This window comes from Pseudochaenichthys georgianus, chromosome 9 (assembly GCF_902827115.2).
Source record: "Pseudochaenichthys georgianus chromosome 9, fPseGeo1.2, whole genome shotgun sequence".
Lineage (NCBI taxonomy): Eukaryota > Metazoa > Chordata > Actinopteri > Perciformes > Channichthyidae > Pseudochaenichthys > Pseudochaenichthys georgianus.
In genome coordinates this window covers 9,695,592-9,715,040 of record NC_047511.1, presented here as the reverse complement: position 1 = coordinate 9,715,040, position 19,449 = coordinate 9,695,592, and the positions used below count along the sequence as shown (strand labels likewise).

At 41.4% G+C, this 19,449-nt stretch overlaps 1 protein-coding gene across 2 annotated transcripts; it reads right to left on the bottom strand.

Annotated features, from left to right (window-relative positions):
* Nucleotides 1–1,782: 1,782 nt before the first annotated feature.
* On the bottom strand, nt 1,783–19,049 carry ascc2 (activating signal cointegrator 1 complex subunit 2). 2 transcript variants are annotated; one of them, XM_034091157.1, is made up of 19 exons: nt 18,939–19,049; nt 17,641–17,749; nt 17,378–17,536; nt 15,301–15,474; nt 15,035–15,164; nt 13,666–13,733; nt 12,054–12,167; nt 11,425–11,537; nt 11,264–11,338; nt 11,048–11,152; nt 10,893–10,961; nt 10,402–10,476; nt 8,973–9,171; nt 8,214–8,401; nt 7,013–7,132; nt 6,634–6,858; nt 3,578–3,662; nt 3,187–3,278; nt 1,783–2,821 (listed from the first exon to the last, which is right to left on the bottom strand). In XM_034091157.1, the coding sequence occupies exons 2-19, from the start codon at nt 17,722–17,724 to the stop codon at nt 2,647–2,649; spliced, it is 2,250 nt and encodes a 749-aa protein (XP_033947048.1). In that variant the 5' UTR covers nt 17,725–17,749; nt 18,939–19,049; the 3' UTR covers nt 1,783–2,646. The 2 variants fall into 2 exon arrangements, with proteins under 2 accessions (XP_033947048.1, XP_033947049.1); XM_034091158.2 differs by lacking the exon at nt 18,939–19,049 and adding an exon at nt 18,679–18,776.
* Between the last annotated feature and the right edge of the window lie 400 nt (nt 19,050–19,449).

Here is a 19,449-nt window from a genome sequence, read left to right as displayed (position 1 = left end):
CTAAAATAAAATGTATGCAATTTAATTATTTTAACCTGCTTTATTTGGTGGTGGACGTCACATCCTCGAGGGTCCGGGGGCATGCACCCCCAGGAAGATTTTTTTTAAATGTTGAAGTTGAATGCATCAATCTGGTGCAGTTTGAGCTAGGGCTGCTCAATTAAATCGTATTTTAATCGCAATTACGATTTTGGCTTGCAACTATTATGAAAACAACATAATCGAAATAAAACGATTTTTTTTAATAGGTTTTTCAGTTGAATTATACTTAAAGTTCAGGGTAATCAACTGTTAAAAACATACTTTTCAAATTATTTTCTTCAATAAATTGATGTTTTTCAAGGTAAATGGTTAATCGTTTTTAATAATCGTGATATCAATTATTGACCCAAATAATCGAGATTATGATTTTTGCCATAATCGAGCAGCCCTACTTTGAGCCCAACATGAATTTATGGATACAGCTCTCAACACTCAGATGAAAGGGAGCTGTATACTTTTCAATAATCCAAACATCTTTAGAATATGATCACAACAAATCATTTAAACTTATTCTTATCTTATGTTCCTAGTTAGCATTCTTTCTTTATTTATGCATATTTGACTAATCACTCCCCTTTTAAACTTTTTACTGTCCTATAGTACACATTGGAATGATTTCTTACTTTATTTTGTACAACTTTATTAAATAGATAAAGGTGTGCTCTCTCTCTTGCTCTCTCGCTCCACATTGCTTTTCTTCCCGACTGCAACGCTGTTGTGTGTGTCTGTGAGAGCGTTTCACACGTGTGTATGAGATATTTTTACCAGTGTCGAGCCTGTCTCTGAGGGCCTAAGATATTCTACAAAATAATATTTAAAAACATTAAAACAAATTATATTTTTCTTTATATATATTTTTTAAATATGTTTTTAGTAATATTTGTCAATAGTTTTACCACAAATAACTTGATTAAATTGTATTTAAAATAACATTTCCAAAGAAATAAATCCTTTGAATCTGCCTATTCAGTTTCTGTTTGAATGTGAAGGGTTAAATGAAAGAAGCTCCTCTCTGCGAGTCTGTGAAGACAGGAGCTGTTGGACGTCCAGCTATGAATTCACAGAGGGCCAGCTATAATAACTGAACGAGAGTAATGTCAAATGACAGTACAATTGACCAATCATATCTTCCCTCTAAATGGGTGGGCTTTATTATCGCGGACTTTATGTCAAGTTCCGCCCTGTGAAACGTTTCTTGTTTCCATAGCAACAACAACTGTCAACAGCGTAAACTTGCCTTCAAAATAAAAGCATGCCAAATTACACTTAAGACATACAACTGCAACGAAAGTAACACACACAATGCAATATCCTTTTCAATTTCAAAGAACACAAATTGGGTTATCTGGTGTTGTTTTGTGTGGTAGAGGGTCGCTTTTCATTTATACGTTTTGCACCCCGGGTGTGCCGTTGTTTTGATATTCCACCAGTGTATAAATAATAAATACATTTTTTTTTTTTTTTCGCGACCCACCTATCACATCTCCGCCCCACACTTTGAGAAACGCTGGTGAAAACAAGGCTACATTTGATTTAATTATAAAAAGGTATAATATGTGGTAAAATGAAGAGCCGCTTGGGAGCCGAAAGAGCCGGCTCTTCTTGGTGAGCCGAGCCAAATGATCCGACTCACTAAAAAGAGCCGGAATTCCCATCACGAGCATCCATGCTCTGATGAAGTCAGAAACGCCTTGTACTGTGAAATGAAAAGGATTAAATGATGACTCGAAGGATGTCAAACAGGGTTATATTGTATTTATTTTACGTTTGTTTTAGATTTTCAATGTCAACTTCAAAAAGCATTTACATGAGATCTTTGTTTCAAAATGCTCTGATAGATCTGTTCTCTTTATAGAAAATATTCTCTGCATCATGGTCACATGTCGGAGGTTCCCTCTGTACGGCACGTGCTTCCAAAACATCAGGGTTTTCTCTCTATATCTCTCTGAAGTCTGAACAACAGTGGTGTGAACTGGGTCGATGTCACGACGTGCGTGCAGCCGGCTCCGCCCACAGGATGAGTAAGAGCAGCACTGATGTCCAGACTTCAGCAGGTCAGGAACTGTTCCTCCAGCTACAGAGGAGAGTCCTTAACCCTGGACACTTCCTCCTTTTATTCCTGTTCTGCTTCTCTGATGAAGTCAAAGGAACTTCAACCTTTCACTCTATCTTAATAATAAATGATTTGTTACTTGGCAAAAATATGTCTTATTCTTTGCCCCAGTCTCTGGCTGACACTCAGGACTTTGGCTTTTAGTGAGCTATAAAAAAGAAAATCAGTTGGACCGAAGAGCTGAAAGTCCTTTGGGCTCCAGCACTAAAAGCAGAGCATCAGACAGCATCTGATCACAACGCCTGCCGAAGGAAGTCCGCAAACTACTACAACTTTCCAACAACTCAAAACCTTTGGCGGCTTTTCCTTTGAGCTAAGACAGCGTCCTTGGGGCTGAGGTGTGATGGAGGGGACAACTAAAGGCTCCAAATTTAACACAGAACAACCCCCCCGCCCCCAGGTTTTCCTCCCCTTCACTGACTCACACCTCCGCCACCTTCCGTCTTCCATTCTTGTGTTTTGGTCTCTCTCGCAGCGGGCCGTGCTGCCGCTCAGGAGGGGATCATGCCTTTGTTCCTCTTGCGGTCGGCCATGTTGCGGCGGTTGTGGTTAGCCCCGCGGCCCTTGCTGGCCTCCTTCTTGCGTCGGTCCACAACCGTCTCCTGCTTTTGTCCTTGGCCTTTGGGTTGGCCCACCACGTTGTTGGGACGCGGCTCCGGCCGGAAACTGGAGGGGAGGGATGGAGGGAAGTGAACAGAGTGTGGAGGGAAGCAGTAGTGGAAGAGCGACAGGACTTTTATTTAATACAGCGAGAGCAAGGTCAAAACTAAATGTTCTCGAAATTAAGTACTGCATTGTCACTGCTTTTTATTGTGATTTGCTATTTTTTGTATTTCCATTCAGATCATATCCTTTGATATGAAGTGTATTTAGTATTTTAAATTGCATTAGAGGGCTCTTCAATCCTCGAACCTCAATTCCGTATTCATTAAGAGAAGATAAACCTGACTGAAAGGATGAGGACAAGTCTAGAGAAGCATTATGTATCATGAACAATGCTCTTGGATGGATTTCCAGCTGGAGAGTCTTACCCTTTCCTCTGATGCATGTCCGCTCTTCGAGCGTCGGCCCGCTCTCTCAGCAGAGCCGGGTCCTGCACAAACTGGTCCCGGTTTACGTTGTTCTGAAATGAAAATAGATTCACAAGTCAACACGAGATTGGAAAAGGCACAAAGGACACCAAAAACTGTACTTAGCGGCTCCAGGTTGTGTGCCTTGCCCAGCAGAGGGTAGTTTATTATTTATGGTATGTTTGAAATACATTCCTGCGCTTTGCATATGGTCTTCATTTTAAGCAAAATGCAAAAATGCTGTAACGATAAGACGTGAAGAAAACATTTTAATCTTATCACTAAGCTTTAGGTCTAAAATAAGTTTTCTGTAATGTTGGATCTGCCATCATGGAATTATTTCAGTAGGTACCTGTAGTGGTTCTTCCTCCTCTTCCTCCTCCTCCTCAAATTCTGGTTTGTTTCCTTTTCGGAGGATTTGTGGGACAGTGAAAGGCCTGCGAGGAAACACAAAGTTCAAATGAAAAGCATTTGATTAGAATCATCATATTCCTCATTTAGACAGCATGCCATTAGACATGGTCCATGTCAGTTATAGAATACACTGTATGAAGCGGAACCAAAGTCCACCCCCCCTCCTGGCCGTACCCGGTTAGCAACTAGCCAATGACCACTCAGTTCTTTCATTTGGTTTTTACTACATTAGACTCCTTTGTTTACTTCTGTAACATAACTATGTAACACTTGCGCTTCAATTGGCCAGCACTCGAGCACATTGTTCATGATAGTCTAATGGGTGGGATGTCTAAGCAGTTTTGAACAATCACAACAACAACAATCACAACAGAGCCGGCCAGCTAACCAATCAGAGCAGACTCTGGTTTCAGAGTGTGAGCCTAATGCTGCGTTCACACCGGACACGATGCGAATATTCGCATCGCTCTAAACGCTCGAGTTTCACCGCGGCTGCCAGCTGTGTTTACTCGCATCATTCAAACAAGACTCGCTGGCTGGGGGGCTACAACTACAACAAAATGAACTTATTTTACTGTGATTAAATTGTAATACACGTTTCTAAATGATGCCGAAGCATGGGCGACCAAAAATTATATGAGGGTGGGACAAGTCCCCCCCACTACTTCAAATGATTAGTTTAGACCCCCCCACTTTTACCATGTGGAAAGTCCGTGAATCGGTCTATCCACTCGCCTCACTCTGTAGAGCGCTGTGTCGGTGCTTCACTATCAAATCCATTCCACTTGCTTATTGAGAGAATGCCCAAATCAATGAAACTCCGTACCATGTTTTCACTGCTGCTTTGTACCAAGGCAGATTCTCACAGAGCGCGCGCATGTTCAAGGAGTGTTGCCATAGTTGGACAGCTCAGATCTGTTGTATGAAGCGATGCCGGTGGCGGAGGTAAGGCAGTAAAGGCACACACACCAAATGTTCAGGACATTGTTAATACAGCAAAAATCAAAGCTGACGATCTCTTGGTTTGATATGTTTTCTCCCCCAGACAACATGGACATAAGAACATTTCACAGAAGAGGAAAGTAAGTCATCAGCTGGTAGCAGTTAATCAGTTAACAGTGATGGCGCCGGGCGGCGTCTCACTTCTGGAGAGGAGTTTCGTCTTTATGTCATGATAGAGAGATACAAATACTGAATAGTTTAGATGAGAAAAGGCATCGAAATGCCAGGTTACGAGTATTTATCATGTAAACAGGGAACGTGAATAACCCGATCTCTCTGTGCTCATGTAAACACCATGATGTCAGTGTGTTTTACTGGAGCCTCAGTTCGATGAGAGATTATTTAGGTAGTTCTTTAGGAGTTCTTAGGTACTCTCTCTCAAAATGGTAATGTGCATTATGTTTTAATTATACTTCTTATCATTCAGAAGCTTTTTGTTTAGGTTTTACTGAGTGCTTATAGGCCATTTCCATCCCAGTATTCAGTTAACTGTTTATTTTCTGTGCACATTACATAAACTAGCTAATATTCTACTGCTTGGGACTTTGAGTCTTTAAAATGTCCAAGGTCACAGACTGGGACTTACTTTAGAGTCAGTTGTATTTACATTCAGTATGACTTGTTATGATTCAATGTGAAAGAGTATACTGCTCAATAAATAATGATCACTTCACCACCTCTCTTGACATCTAGGCGCTTGAGAGTGAGTCAGAGGCAGAACACAGGGACAGTGGAGAGAGGTCCGTTGCTGAGGTGAGTGATGAAAGGGAAATGACAGTTTAGAGTAAATTGTGATGTGGACTCTCATCCCAGAATGTTAAGGAAATCAGTGGGATATTGAACAGGAAGCATTTCAGTCAAGGGGCATCATATGACCAATATAGACAGAAGAGCAACATTTATTTGAACATTTAAGTCAATGATACCATTCCTAGGTGAACTTAACATCTGTATGGAGTCAGATCAGTCTCAATATTAATAAATGCTCACAGAAGGATTCACAAATGTATTTTGCGATTTATATATAAATGACTCTCCACAACAATATCTCTCAATGCACTCGCAAATATTTATTGTTGTATATAAATGAACAAAAAATGGGCATTTAAACTGCTTTTTATTAATTCAAAGACGGCTCTGAATTAATAATCAAATATGTTTCCTTTCTTTACTACTGGATGAAATTACAAAATGTACCCATCATTTTCCTCATACTAGTATAGCCACATAAAAGTATCAAACCACCTGTTAAAATGCACCAGAATACAGGAAATCTATTTTTGTTTCCGTGGTGGGTGACCCCCACACCCCCCCCTTTAAAAATGTCCCCCCCACATTCAGGATGCTTCCTACGCCCATGTGCCGAAGTAACAACATACTGATACCGGTTAGTAAAAACCATGAATTAATGCTTTGACAAGTCTGCAGACAGACGACAGGCGAAAAACCTTTTAAAATGCGTGTTTTCTGAATGGAGATCGGATCGACCAGGCTAAGCTAAAGTTGTATATGCTCATTCCACACTCATAACAACGGCCTACAGACATAAATAAACCAGCGACTGTATTCGCCATGACACAGGCAGTCTGTGGTTTGTACTTGTTTAACTTTTGTCCAGTTTCTGAACAGATATGAGGAGCTGTGTGCTAACAGCTAACAGCTAACGGCTGATGTTTTCTGGTTGAACGTCAGTGACGGCAGGCTGAGATCCTCAACGCTGATTGGCTACCACGAAATCGCGCCACGCGAATATGACGCTTGAGTTGAAAAAATGTAACTCGAGCGTTTGTCGTGGCACCGTACAATCGCGCCGCGGAATTCGCGTCCACCGCTTCATGCTTGCCGTCGGAGCTAATTTGCGTCTGTCCGCGCCTCTGCATTGACTTTACATGTAATCGCGCCGCCCCCAAACATCGCATCGCGTCTGGTGTGAACGCAGCATAATATGTCCTCTTTGAAAGGTTCCCCTTCCCCTCATACACTGTGCCGTACCTCCTGCTCAGCAGACTGTCTCCGTCCGTGTCGTTGGCTCCCACTTGGCCCATGTCGTAGGTGTCGTCGTACTCGTCGTCGTAGTCGTCCAGGCCGTACGCCTCGGGGCTCTCTCCAGGCTCCAGGACCACCACGTCCACCACCGTCTCGTAGGACAGGTAGCGAGCTTTCTGCTCCGCTATGTGCTGCTTGTCGTTCAGCAACTCTTTGGCGCTCTCCCCTTTCCTGCAAGAATTATAATAAACACAGAGCAGATCACAGGCAGTCCCACCTTTTCCGCTTTCTTTAAATATGTAAATGATTTTAGCGTTATTAAGAATCCTACTTTGCTTTCACTAAAAGCACATAAAGAGGAGTATTCTTTCCGTGCTCATTTTACCTCCTGCCTTTCCAGATGCGGGACATGTCCACCTGGTCTCTGCGGAAAACGTCAAACTCGTCATCATCGAACACGTTGGATCTGACGTTCAGCACATCTGGAAGCGGCTCCACCACTGGCCTGAAGGGACGGAAGAAGAACGGGAGTCAAACACGGCTTTGAGGACACATTTAGCTTCAAATGATTCACAAACCCATTCTACAAATCATCTGCAATAGATTTGATCATTTGTGGAATTTGTCCCAAAAAGTATTAACAGCAATTTAGGTTATCAATTAACTGAAGTTATCAAATATATATCATTTAACAAGCAATAATGCTGAAGATTTGAATGTTTTATCTTCTTAAAAGGGGCCCTATTATGCTTTTGGGGGTTTTCCCTTTCCCATAGTGTGTTATAGAGGTTTGTGTGCATGTTAATGGTCTGCAAAGATTAAAATCCTAAAGAATCCTCCAGAGGGAGTCGAGTCCCCCCCCTGCCTGAAAGGCCTCCATTGGACTCCTTTGTTAACCTATTTTCGATTTGCTAGCGCTCCAATACATTATACGTGATTTGCGTAGGGGCGTGCATTACTATGACAACGCCATCGGAGTAAATAAGAAATTAGAGCAGCAAAAATAAGTGAATTTTTTTTTAACTAAAAGCAATTATTTCTACATGTGCCCCTCTCCATCAAAATCAGACGGATTTTAACTGCGTTCCGAGATAATAAAACTTGTGATTGTGTTATTTTGGGGTTCAGGTTGATTTTAAATAAAGTGTTGGCTTTCAGAACGTATAATTCTACTTGCCATATTGAGGCGATAAACACGTTGTTTAAACTTGTACGGACAGGCTATCAACTTAAGCTCTCACTTACACACACGTTCTTGATGCTACTAGCTTAAAAGTGAGTTAGCCTAATTCATTGGACAGATGACTGAACAATAATCTGCTGCCTGTTGAACATCATTGAAGGAACCGCCTGTTACCAAACTTCAGAATCCAAGCTAATCCAATGCAGCACCTCTTTTCACCCTCTGTCTGAAACCAGAGCCCAGTCTGCTCTGATTGGTTAGCTGGCCGGCTCTGTTATGATTGCTCAACTGCGTAGATATGTCCCGCCTCTTAGGCCATTACGTACAATGTGTTGACTGATCTAAGTGGCAATAATAAATAATTAGCATTTTTAGGTAAAGGCCCCCCTGTGTGTGGGGTCACCTGGGCATGGCTCGGTCCAGCTGGTCCAGGCTGGGGGCCAGGCGGTCCTCCAGGATGTTGTTGATGACCAGCTCAGAGTTGTAGTGGTACTCCTTGAGGCAGGCCAGCAGGAAGCCCTCGCCCAGGTCCGGCAGCAGGTCCCTGATGCAGGTCAGCAGAGACTCCTGCTCCGCCTCGCTCACCGCACCCTGAGAGGGACACCACGAGCAGAGGCTTCATTATCCTTACTGTCATTTCAGTGTTTAATGAAATGGATTATAATATTATCGTTGTACTGATAAATATGTTTTATTGATCTCTACTCTGTTTTTGTTAGAGTGAGTTTTCTTTGTTTAACAAAGATATACATATGTACAGGCTTTGGGAGTTAAGAATGACATGTAACGGATTACATTACTGCAATACTCCCTTACATAAAAAAATACATTTCTACAAATGATTGCTAGCAGGATAACAATGTTACAAAACTAAATAAAAGTTTGCAGTATAGTGTGTGTTCCCCGTAAACTGTACCGTTCTGTAGGCTAATACTTCAAGTGTGGATCGATACGCCTCCGACCTGAATCCGCTTCATGGCTTTCTTTCTTCCATTTGTTATTTTTATAATTCAGAAGTTGAACCCATATGTTCATTAAATAGTGTGTATGCGCACACTCGTTAGTAGTCACTATCACTAGTCATGTGAACTGAATGTTTTGACTGTTGAACAAAGCAAGACATGCTGCTTATGAGATATATGATAACAATTAGAGAACTCACAACATTGTTCCCTTTTCGGGGGGCGTCCACCATGGCCTCGGCCCCCCCCAGGCCCTCCCCCCCTCTCTCTGGCTGTCGGGCCTCAGCAGCACCGCCCGCTGCTCCCTGATACTGACTGTTGCCGTGTGGCTTCCGGTGGCCCACTGAGTCCCAGGCGCTCTGCACCCCCTGCAGCAGGTAGGAGGTCCGGGTCTCATCTCTGATCGGAGCAGGTCGTTAGGGGAAATAAACCATCAATACTGCAGACATCACATTACCCGCTGCTAATATTACAGTATGGCTGTGAGAACATTCGTCCATCCTCAATATCCCTCCACTAAAACTGGTGGTTGACCTGATCTTATTGAAAAGGCAATATGCATCTTACCAATTGCGATATATTAAAGATTAGATATAGATTAAAAAGGCGTATAAGGGCTGCCCCTCCACTCAAGAACAAACATTTGAATGTCATTTCTACCTTTGCAAACACAAGATGTTTTATCCATCTTTGTCCCACATGTGGCTTGATTTGCTCCAACACAAATCTGATGTGGTTATATAGGCTCTATAAACCTACACAATTGATTTTCTAAATAGTTGCTGATTGGTCCACATGGCGCCTTTGTCTGGCAGGCTGGGCACTGGGCAGAGCGTCCTCCCAGCATTTCATCCAAAAAAAATGCTCCCAGAGCTTTTATATTGTTTCTTTGACAGTAGTATTGTGACAACGTATCACCGCTGCTGTATGATGGACTAGCTTTGCCCTCATGGATTTTACATTACATTTAGCTGACACTTTTATCCAAAGCGACTCACAATAAGTACATTCGACCAGGAAGACACAACCTTGAAGAAAACAGAATCATATAAGTACATCAGGTTTCATAGAGCCAAGTATTTGCTACTCAACTGGCTTTAGATAAGCCAGTCCTTTATTAGTATATAAGTGCTCTGTTAGCAGTTCTTTCTTAGTAATTCTATCGCTCGAGGTGGAGTCGAAAGAGATGAGTTTCAGTCTGCGCCGGAAGGTGTGCAGGCTTTTATTAGTTGTTTGTGCGACTATATAATCGTTCCACCAAATAGCCCCACCGTCATATGCTTCCTCTCATCGCTTTGTTATGATATGGAAAACACAAGGTTGAAAAGAAGCTTCTCCTCCTCCTGCTGCGAGGCATGTGCTCTGTCCTCATGGAATCAGTTGGAAAAAGAAGGTGGCGCACAGAACCATCAGCTATGTGGCTCCTATTCAACCAAATGCTGCCCCTACACTCAAGAGAACATTTCACCCGGTGCAAACAGAAAATGCATGGTCCATCTTTATCCCTAATTTGACTTGATTTGTTCTACTCGCTCAACAAAAACATGAACTCTGAAAAGATGGTTATTATCTGGTCGAAACCGATTCAGAATTTTTTTTTTTTTTTTCCTGTAGAGCGGTGAAGGATACATGACAGGGAGGGCTTGTTGTAGGAGGCTGATGTAGTCTGCGATGGGGAACTGCTCATCAAAGTCTGACAAGAACCTGAGGGGACAAAGAAAAAGGAAATCCCATCATGCACTTTGTTATTGTATCTCAACACTGCCCGGCCAAATAATCGCCCCGCCCACTTTCAGGGGAAAACAAAGAATCGGCATCAGGCGTTACCATCCGTTATCATGCGTAAAAGCTGCTGTGCCTTGTATTGCACGTCAAACACAAAGATCCAACGTTCACATTTTCTATATTTCGACTAACAGGACGGTAAAAGTGAATATCTGCGGCCTCTAAGAGAGATTGTTATTATTGGCATGAATGTACATCTCCACTTCCTCACAGCTACATTGTGATGCCAGCAGTCAGAGTAAACATGTGTGAGGTCAAAGTAGTGACTGGAGATGCTGCATTAGAAGATAGAAAAAGTGAGACAAGCCCCCACCCCTCAGAACCAGTAGTTCTACCTTTTCTCAGGTAAAAAAGATGTGAAATGTTGTAGCAGCTCCTCTGCACATGATTGCATGTTTTCGCCCCTGCAAGAGAACAAATGCGGCGAGTTAATGTTTGCACGTGGATGTCAATTCTGCTGAGATGCATGTAGAGAGTGTGGACGTCTCACCCCTCCAGGATGGGCTGCAGGCAGGTGTGATGCAGCAGCAGCTGGGCCATCTCCACTATCTTACGACAGGAGTGGGACAGCCTTTTCCACAAGTCCTCCTGAAGACTAAAGCATGGTTTGGGACATTATTCATGGGTGGGTGTCAATCTTTTGGCTTTAATGACGTTTTTTTTTTTTTTTTTTTTTTTTTTTTATATAAATGCAGCAGAAACTCACCCCGTAGCATCAAAGTTCCTCTTCTTCACCGCCTTCTCCAGGTCGGGCACAGCGCTCTCATAAAACGAGACCAGTCTGCAAGAGAGATGAAAACAAAGTGGTGGTGAGACGCTTTGGTGAAAGGTGCGGCTGCGGTACTACCGGGTCAGTCCATTGGTTACCTGCTGAGGAAGCCGTGGGAGTGGAAGCAGGAGCAGGCGGCAGGGAAGATGTCCAGGAAGGCATGGATGGTGGTGGTGGAGTCACACAGGTACAGAACAAGATCTACCAGATCCTGGGACAGAGAAAGAAAACCCACATTTATTATCAATGGCCCGAAGCAGCAATGTAACTTTCTATGATTTGGTATCTCTAAATTCACTTTTAAAAACCCAGTTTCATAGAATGGAATAAGGGGCAGGCCTTATATAATAATAATAATAATAATAATAATGTGTCTTATTATTATGGTGCTGGTTAGCCTAGTTTCTAAGGAAAGCCAGATTCATTCATCAATCTCATTCACCTTATATATAACGACACATTTCATTAAATTACTTTGACATAAATAGTCACTCTTGCAGATTTGTCTCCGTGCCAGAACAGTCTGAATTATATTTGTATTTAAGAACACATACATACTGGATATTACAATACGTAGTATCTGTGTGTGTGTGTGTGTGTGTGTGTGTGTGTGTGTGTGTGTGTGTGTGTGTGTGTGTGTGTGTGTGTGTGTGTGTGTGTGTGTGTGTGTGTGTGTGTGTGTGTGTGTGTGTGTGTGTGTGTGTGTGTGTGTGTGTGTGTGTGTTACCTGCTGGCTCATGGTCATGGCAGTGGGCTTTTTGTGTGCGTTCAGCTTCATCGGCTCCATGGCTGCGGCCCCCTCACAGTGGAGACCACACTTATCCATGATGGTGTCGAAGATCTAAGGGCAATGAGAGAGAGAATAACAGAAAGAGAGAATTAGAGGAGAGACATTGACAAAGTCACTGTAGGACATAAGCCGTTGTGTCCTTGGGCAAGACACTTCACCTGACCTTGCTCCTGTGAGTATTGTCCACAGTGACCATTGCATGTATAACAAAATATGTGTAATGTGTATCTGTATAGCGCTTTTCCAGTGCTCAAAGCGCTATAATAAATGTAAGGAATTATTATTATTATTATATACAACACTTTTCAAATGCCCGGGGTGCAGTTATTGGAAAATTGTGAGTTTTTGATTTCTTTCCATTAATCAGAGTTTTTATTGAATTCTCAACATCCACTACTAGTGCAATATCCAATAGCAAATGATATATCTGCGCATTATTTGTTTAAAGTAAAAACATGTGTCTTGTGGTGCTGTACAGATGTCTGGGTCCACATCGTATTATTTAGACTCCATCAAAAATAGTTGGTACAGAAAACAAATATCAAACATCATTATAATATATTTTTAATAACATCTTACAATACTTACTATAATACTTAAAAACTACAATAATCTAGAATCCTAATTTATGACATCCTGCTAATATTTTATAGAGGCCCTATTATGCTTTTTTTTGGCTTTCCATTTCCTGTAGTATGTTATATCGGTTTGTGTGCATGTTAATGGTCTGCAAAGGCAAACATCCCAAAGCTCCCTCTCCCACATACTCCTCCAGGAGTCAGATGGTGAGCCAAAAAGGATTTCCTCAGTTTTCTTGGTGTTGATCTCAAGAGCATTGCCATCAGTCCACTCGACCACCTGATGTACAGCCTGTTGGTGCAGCTCAGGGTCGTCTGTGTTACTGAGCAGAGATATTATTGCAGTATCATCAGAGTACTTAATGATGACTTCATTTGGTGTGTTGGTACGACAATCATCAGTGTAGAGAGTAAAGAGCACAGCTGAACTCACGCCCCCTGGGGGGGGGGCCTACATTGGTTGTGATGGCAGATGACAGGGTTTTGTTAACCTTCACAAGTTGCTCTCTACTGGTGAGGAAAGCAGCATACCAGTAAATCAGGTATGGATTTACTTCCATTTTGGCCATTTTTGACACCAAGATGTCTGCTTGTATTGTGTTGAATGCTGATGAGAAGTCTAGGAAGAGAAGCACAAAACAAGCACAAAACAAACAAAAACAAAACACGGACGGACGGAGCAACTGAGACGCGGTGCGCAGCCGAGCAGCGCACTTCACGCAAGAGTTCCGAGCTCTGGTTTCAGACAGAGGGTGAAAAGAGGTGCTGCAGCACAGGCAGTATGAGAAAAATAAAGAGCATTTTGAACATTAAAGCTTGTAAACACGTCACAGTAGAGAAACTACATACAAATATGAACCTGGAAATTAGCATAATATGTCAAGTCAAAATAAAATGCAATATTTTTTTCGGAGGTTTCTACTGCACTTTTCGTATAAATATACAGCTGTGTTTTGTAATCATAACCTCACCTGTAACACAGTGGGCACTGTCTCATCCAGGTCGACGTAGTAAGACGGCTGGTTGGTAAAGATGTTCTCTGAAAAAGTGAAACCCAATATCAAAGTAACCAAAGAGTGAACACATAAAAGCGAGGAGTCTTCACCACATCTATTCATCTAATGCAGTGGTTCTCAAATGGGGGTACGTGGACCCCTAGGGGTACGTTGGAGTACTGCAGGGGGTACGTGAGATTTATTTTATGTTAATGAAAAAAAAAAAGCATAATTAATGAATTTACACAAACTACTAATAGTAGATGAACTACTTTATTCAAAAGTTTACAGTAATTCTGGATAATAAAATGGGAAAAATAAACGGAATGCTCTCTTTTCCTCTCCCTCTCCTGATAGCCCGTCAGTCTCGTGCAGCTCGCTGAACCTGTAATAAGTGACCCGACAGTAAAGAATAAATATATTTATAACTAGTTTAGCTAGTTCCAGAGTAGATAAACTAGCTAAGTGTGTTTGGTCTAACTCTTAATGTATTTTGCTCGGCTCAACGATCCGTCACAGAGGCAGAGCTGTGATCATGCAGAGCTGCGTGTTCTCCGTCAGCAGCAGCTGATCTGATCTCTGATCTCTCTCTCGCGTCCGGTTAGACTTCACTCGCGTTTATGTCCAAATCTATCAGATCTAGCTAGTTCTAGTTAATGATATGACTGCCTGCTTTTCAAAAGGACCTAAACAATAAGCAAAGTATAGCGCAGCATTATGCATATGTTTATATGAGGGGTCAAAATCCCATGCTCATAAAATGCTCATATTTGTTTCTCTTCATTCCCCACGCCCCAAAATAAATAAATATACAAATATACCAATTTTAGGAAAAGTAACGAAGTTTGAGCAGTGTGGGTTTTATATGAACAGAGTTACACATTTCAAAACGTGAAGTGTAATAACTGCAGTTTGCCTCCCTGTCAGAATGACAAAGATCCTCAGTGAAGCTCAAGGCCATGTTTCACTACATTGTAAGAACAACTTATTCAAAAGTTAGTTCAATGCAACTAATGTCGTCTTAGTGTTATTGCATGATGTTAAAATTGGTTTGCCGTGAATTTAGTGATGGATTGTAAACATTTGAAATGTAGCATTTTTGCTTCTCAGTTACAAAGTTGTTGTTTTAATAAATCAGACACTGATGGTGCAGCGCTGTACCTCTTTATATAGGCATTTCTTCCTTAACAAATAGTTTTTTCGCTGATCAGGGGGTACTTGGCTGAATCTTTTTTCCAAAGGGGGTACATGAGTGAAAGAAGTTTGAGAACCACTGCTCTAATGGATACATTTCCCATCAAAATACCCTCTGATGATTCAAATGGAACCGTAATAAAAAGTTCACCTATCATCTTGTGCAGCAGCTGGCTGTTGCCCTTCCCAAAGAGCACACACAGATCCAGAAATTTGGGAATGTCAAAAAGGAAGTTCTCGTAGATAATTTCTCCGAACACAGACGGAGTGAGGAAGCTCTCCTGAAGAAGAAGGGAGAGTCAGCAAGTGTTACATCTATACAAAAGTGCTGTCGGAACTGTTTACAAATCAAATTATAACTGGTCTTTTTAGTATTCAGTAAATGATTCTTTCTTCACATTTGGTTGCAGCTCCTACCTTGGACTCTTTATGCGTGGCCATCCTGAGGAAGGTCAGGAACACCGCCCTGTGGACGCAGCGCTGCATGTCTGCCACCGCCGGGGAGGAGGGCATGGTGGCCAGGTCCAGGCCGCGGGGGGCGTGATGCAGGTATGAGTCTAGGCACTTCTGCAGAGTCTCATCAAACACCACCTGATGGAGGAGAAGGAGCAGAGAAGGTCATGACTCAATCTACAGTGTTTTTTTGTTCTGCTGCCATACACTTTTGTGGCTCACGGAGATGAGAGGTTTACTATGAATCAGCCTAGCTAACAACATGATGAGGCTGGCCAACAAAATGATCTCTGACCCCAACTACGTACTGAACAGCCATTTTATGAATATATGTTATTATCAAAGGAGATACAGGGTCCTACCTGTTTGAATAAGGTTAGCCTAAAGCAGCGGTTCCCAACCTGGGGGGTGCGCCCCCCATTGGGGGGGCGCCAAAGGTCGCAGGCGGGGAGCCAGGCCTCAGATGATTTGAGGCCAAATATCATATTTAGACTTTTTTTTTTTTACTTCAACTTAGTAGCTATTAAAGGCATAACAAGACAGAAATGTATAATTCTTTTTTTAATAGAAATGTTTCTTCTGCCCGTAAAGTGTCCAAACCGGGCTTTTCTGGATAAGCGCATTTTTAAAAACATAGTCATTGTCCATGCCGGTTTCAGTTGGATTATTTGTCACAGTTGCTCCGATCAGATCGGTCTCCTCCATTTTGTAGATTATTTACGACTTTTTAATCCACATAAAAACATCGGCAAAATCCAGTTTACTTTGAGCATGTGTTTTAAACAGTTTAATCCCTTTGTGAATTGTTTCCACTTGCGCCGTCCTTTAATTTCTTCATTCAGCGGGAATCCAAATGAATTAATCCTGAGTCCAATAACCATCAAAGTCACTACAACAGTGCTCCTTGATTACGCTTTCATCCTCCTTTAACAAAATACTCCACATTCATCCAGTTTGTGACCGTAGTTGTAGCATTTTTGAGACTTTTAAACTTGAATTATCGCTGTTGTGCCCCCCCTTGTGTGTGTGGGGGGGGGGGGGGGCGCAATTTCCAACAGGAGTCATTTGGGGGGGCTCTTGGGAAAAAAGGTTGGGAACCACTGGCCTAAAGCAAACTTCTCAAACTCAAGGCATGCAGGACAACTTAGTCCCACCCCATAATTTTATGTGGCACGCGAGATAAAATATAATTTCTATCAAACTATTCAGAACAGTGTCCATAAACTACAAGTCCCACAATGCATGTAGTTTTGTGACATGCGCACTGAAGCGTCTCAGGTGTTTTCTAGCAGCATTGACGATAAATACATTTTTGAAACTTGTAAAGGCAGCATGACAATTTAAAAATAACCTTCAAATAATGAATGAGGCTGATCGTACCACGACGGGGTTCCAGACAGGGGGTTTTCTGTCTCGGCTTTCACATTTATAAACTATTATCGACTCAATCAAATGATAAATAAAGCGCCTAAATTGTGCTTGAAAATATTTGTGTAATGGTAAACAAACAAAATATAAGCCTATTATATTTGGGCTATTATAATCTCATAAATTCATGGGACTTATGTTATAATAACACAGATACATGTGAGTGTGTGTTCCTATATACAATATGAACTAATTGTTTAAATACATTTTACAATTGTTGTTGAATATCTGCTTGAAAATATTTTCCCTAGACTTCTGCTTTCAGAGCTAGTTTGACTAAAACAAATAATAATCAAATGCATAGGCAATCATGTAACATTATAACGAGTACATATATTTATATAGTGTCAAAGTTACCACCGGCTCTTTAAGGGCGACCATAATGCTGATGTGGCGCGAGGTCGACAGCCCTGGACTAAAGCATTGTTTGTGCAACAGTCAATCCTACATTGAAATCCCAGTCTTCAGTGATGGTAATAGATAAATGTGTGTTTTTCTTGAACCTTGTCTTAATATTTGTCCTTGTTTATGTTGCAAATAGAGCGATACATTTCAGACTTGATCTGACAAAGGAGTATTATGATATTGTATCTTAATGATAACGGCCCCTCACCTGACACCAGAACTTGTCATGGGGCAGTGCCAGCAGCCACTCCAGGTCCTCTGTGATGAATTTGGCATGTTCCAAAAACTCCTCCACCTCAGCGGGAGAGCCGTCTTCTGGAGGGGATTTGTAAGGCACAAAAAAACGGTCCTCCTTCCTTGCCGGGTGCTGATGTGAAACAAAAGGCACATGTTTTCCTTCTGATACAACTTGACTTGTGAAAGGTGATTCTTTGACTGTTATTTTGTACAAGATGATGTGATATGACTCACCAATGCAGGCAGTGTCTGCTCTTTTCCCAGCGGGCCCTTCTCAGTCACCTGCTGCTCATCCAGTGGCACTTGGGCACAGGCCATGGCTTTCCCTCTTTAGTTTCTTCTACTACATCAAAACAACACAAAGACATTTCAATTACATTTTGTTCAGTATATCCTTTATTTCGATGTACTTGTAGTTTAAATCCTAGAACACACTTTGTAAACTCTTTGTAAACACAGAAGTGTGATTTGATTGATATTATATTCACCAAAAACAGAACCTGTCATGGATTATTCTTTTTTTTCTTTTTAAACAAAGAGTTTGTTTTGTCTATACTTTATTAAATATAATGAGCAATTACAGAACTATAATCTCTCGTATTTGTTTGCCTTCTTTAAAAGCAGGCCACGTCCTTTTACTCACCTTCATTTATTATATCACTTACAACTACTTCGAATCACACTGAAATACTTCCAGTCCCACAGAATTACAGCATAACCAAAACTGTGCAAATAAGTACTATATAAATCAGATTGTTTTGTATTATCCTTAGTCTAAGAGGGTACATTTACATTTGGTTGCATTTATTTATAATTGTTGTATTTGTATTGGCTTTGTGCTATATATTTGTGAATGAACTATATGTCTGTACCTTGTCTTGTATACTGATGTTTGCAGCTTATGCTCATTCGTTCAATGTGTTGTTTTGAAAGGTACCTCCATCTTCTTTGCTGCACTGTATAGTAATGGAAAGTATATACTGTGTCTCCCGATGTCTTTAATCTAATTTGTAATCAGGAGCACTGAGCAGTACATCTTTGTAATGGAATGGAAAGGATGCAGGTAATATAGGGACATCGTGTATTACTCCCTTCTTCTGACATATTAGCAGTTGGAATGTGTCCAAACTGCTGAAGCAGGGAACTCCTGCTAGCTAGCTAGCAGCAGCTGTTTATAAAGTACTAACAGCTTGAGAGTTAGCCAAATTAACTAGCTGTTAGCTAGTTATATCAATGTTAGTTACGACTGCTTATAGAAAGTAATATAGCCACCTGTTAACCACCAACGTTACAGCCCAACAATTGTCTGCTTACATCGAGACTGTAGGTTCATGCGTAGTCAGATGAGACAGCCTGCTAGCTATCTGCTAATCACCAAGTAACCGAACTGACAGCTCGGCAATGAATGGAGAGAAGCTAACGTTAATGTAACGTGGCTAACCTGCCGGTGACTTCAGGACCGTCCCTTTCTGACTCGTATGTACAATAATTGAAACGTTATCGGAAATGAACGCTTTAATAAATATGCTCACCTCTTAATGTGACTGCCTGTAAATCGTTAAAGCCATTTCGTCTAAAAAGACGTAGCAGCTTTCTACAGTTTCAGTTTCCTAACGTTTCTAATCACCTGTGTCCTGCCCGGAAGTGACGTAATGTTGTTTTGTCTTTTACAGTTGCCTGTCTTTACTGCCCCCTGGTGGGCACCAGAGCGCAGCACAAGAAGGTTCATTTATCAAAAGATACATTTATCTATCTATATACAGGTACATCTCAATAAATAAGAATATCGTGGAAAGGTTGATTAAGTTCAATATTTCTAAAAAAGGAAACTCGTAAGTAAAAAATATTGCTTCCGTCTAAGATATATATTTACATTGACACAAAGTAATAAGATGATTCATTCTGAAGACCGCACAACATTTATTACTTTGTTATAACTTCATTTTTCCTTTTGGACTAACGTCATATTTATATTAGATCTAAGTAGAGTTTTTAAGTTTGTGAAAACAAATTTAAAAAAAGACTTCATTTTGTTGCAGGCAA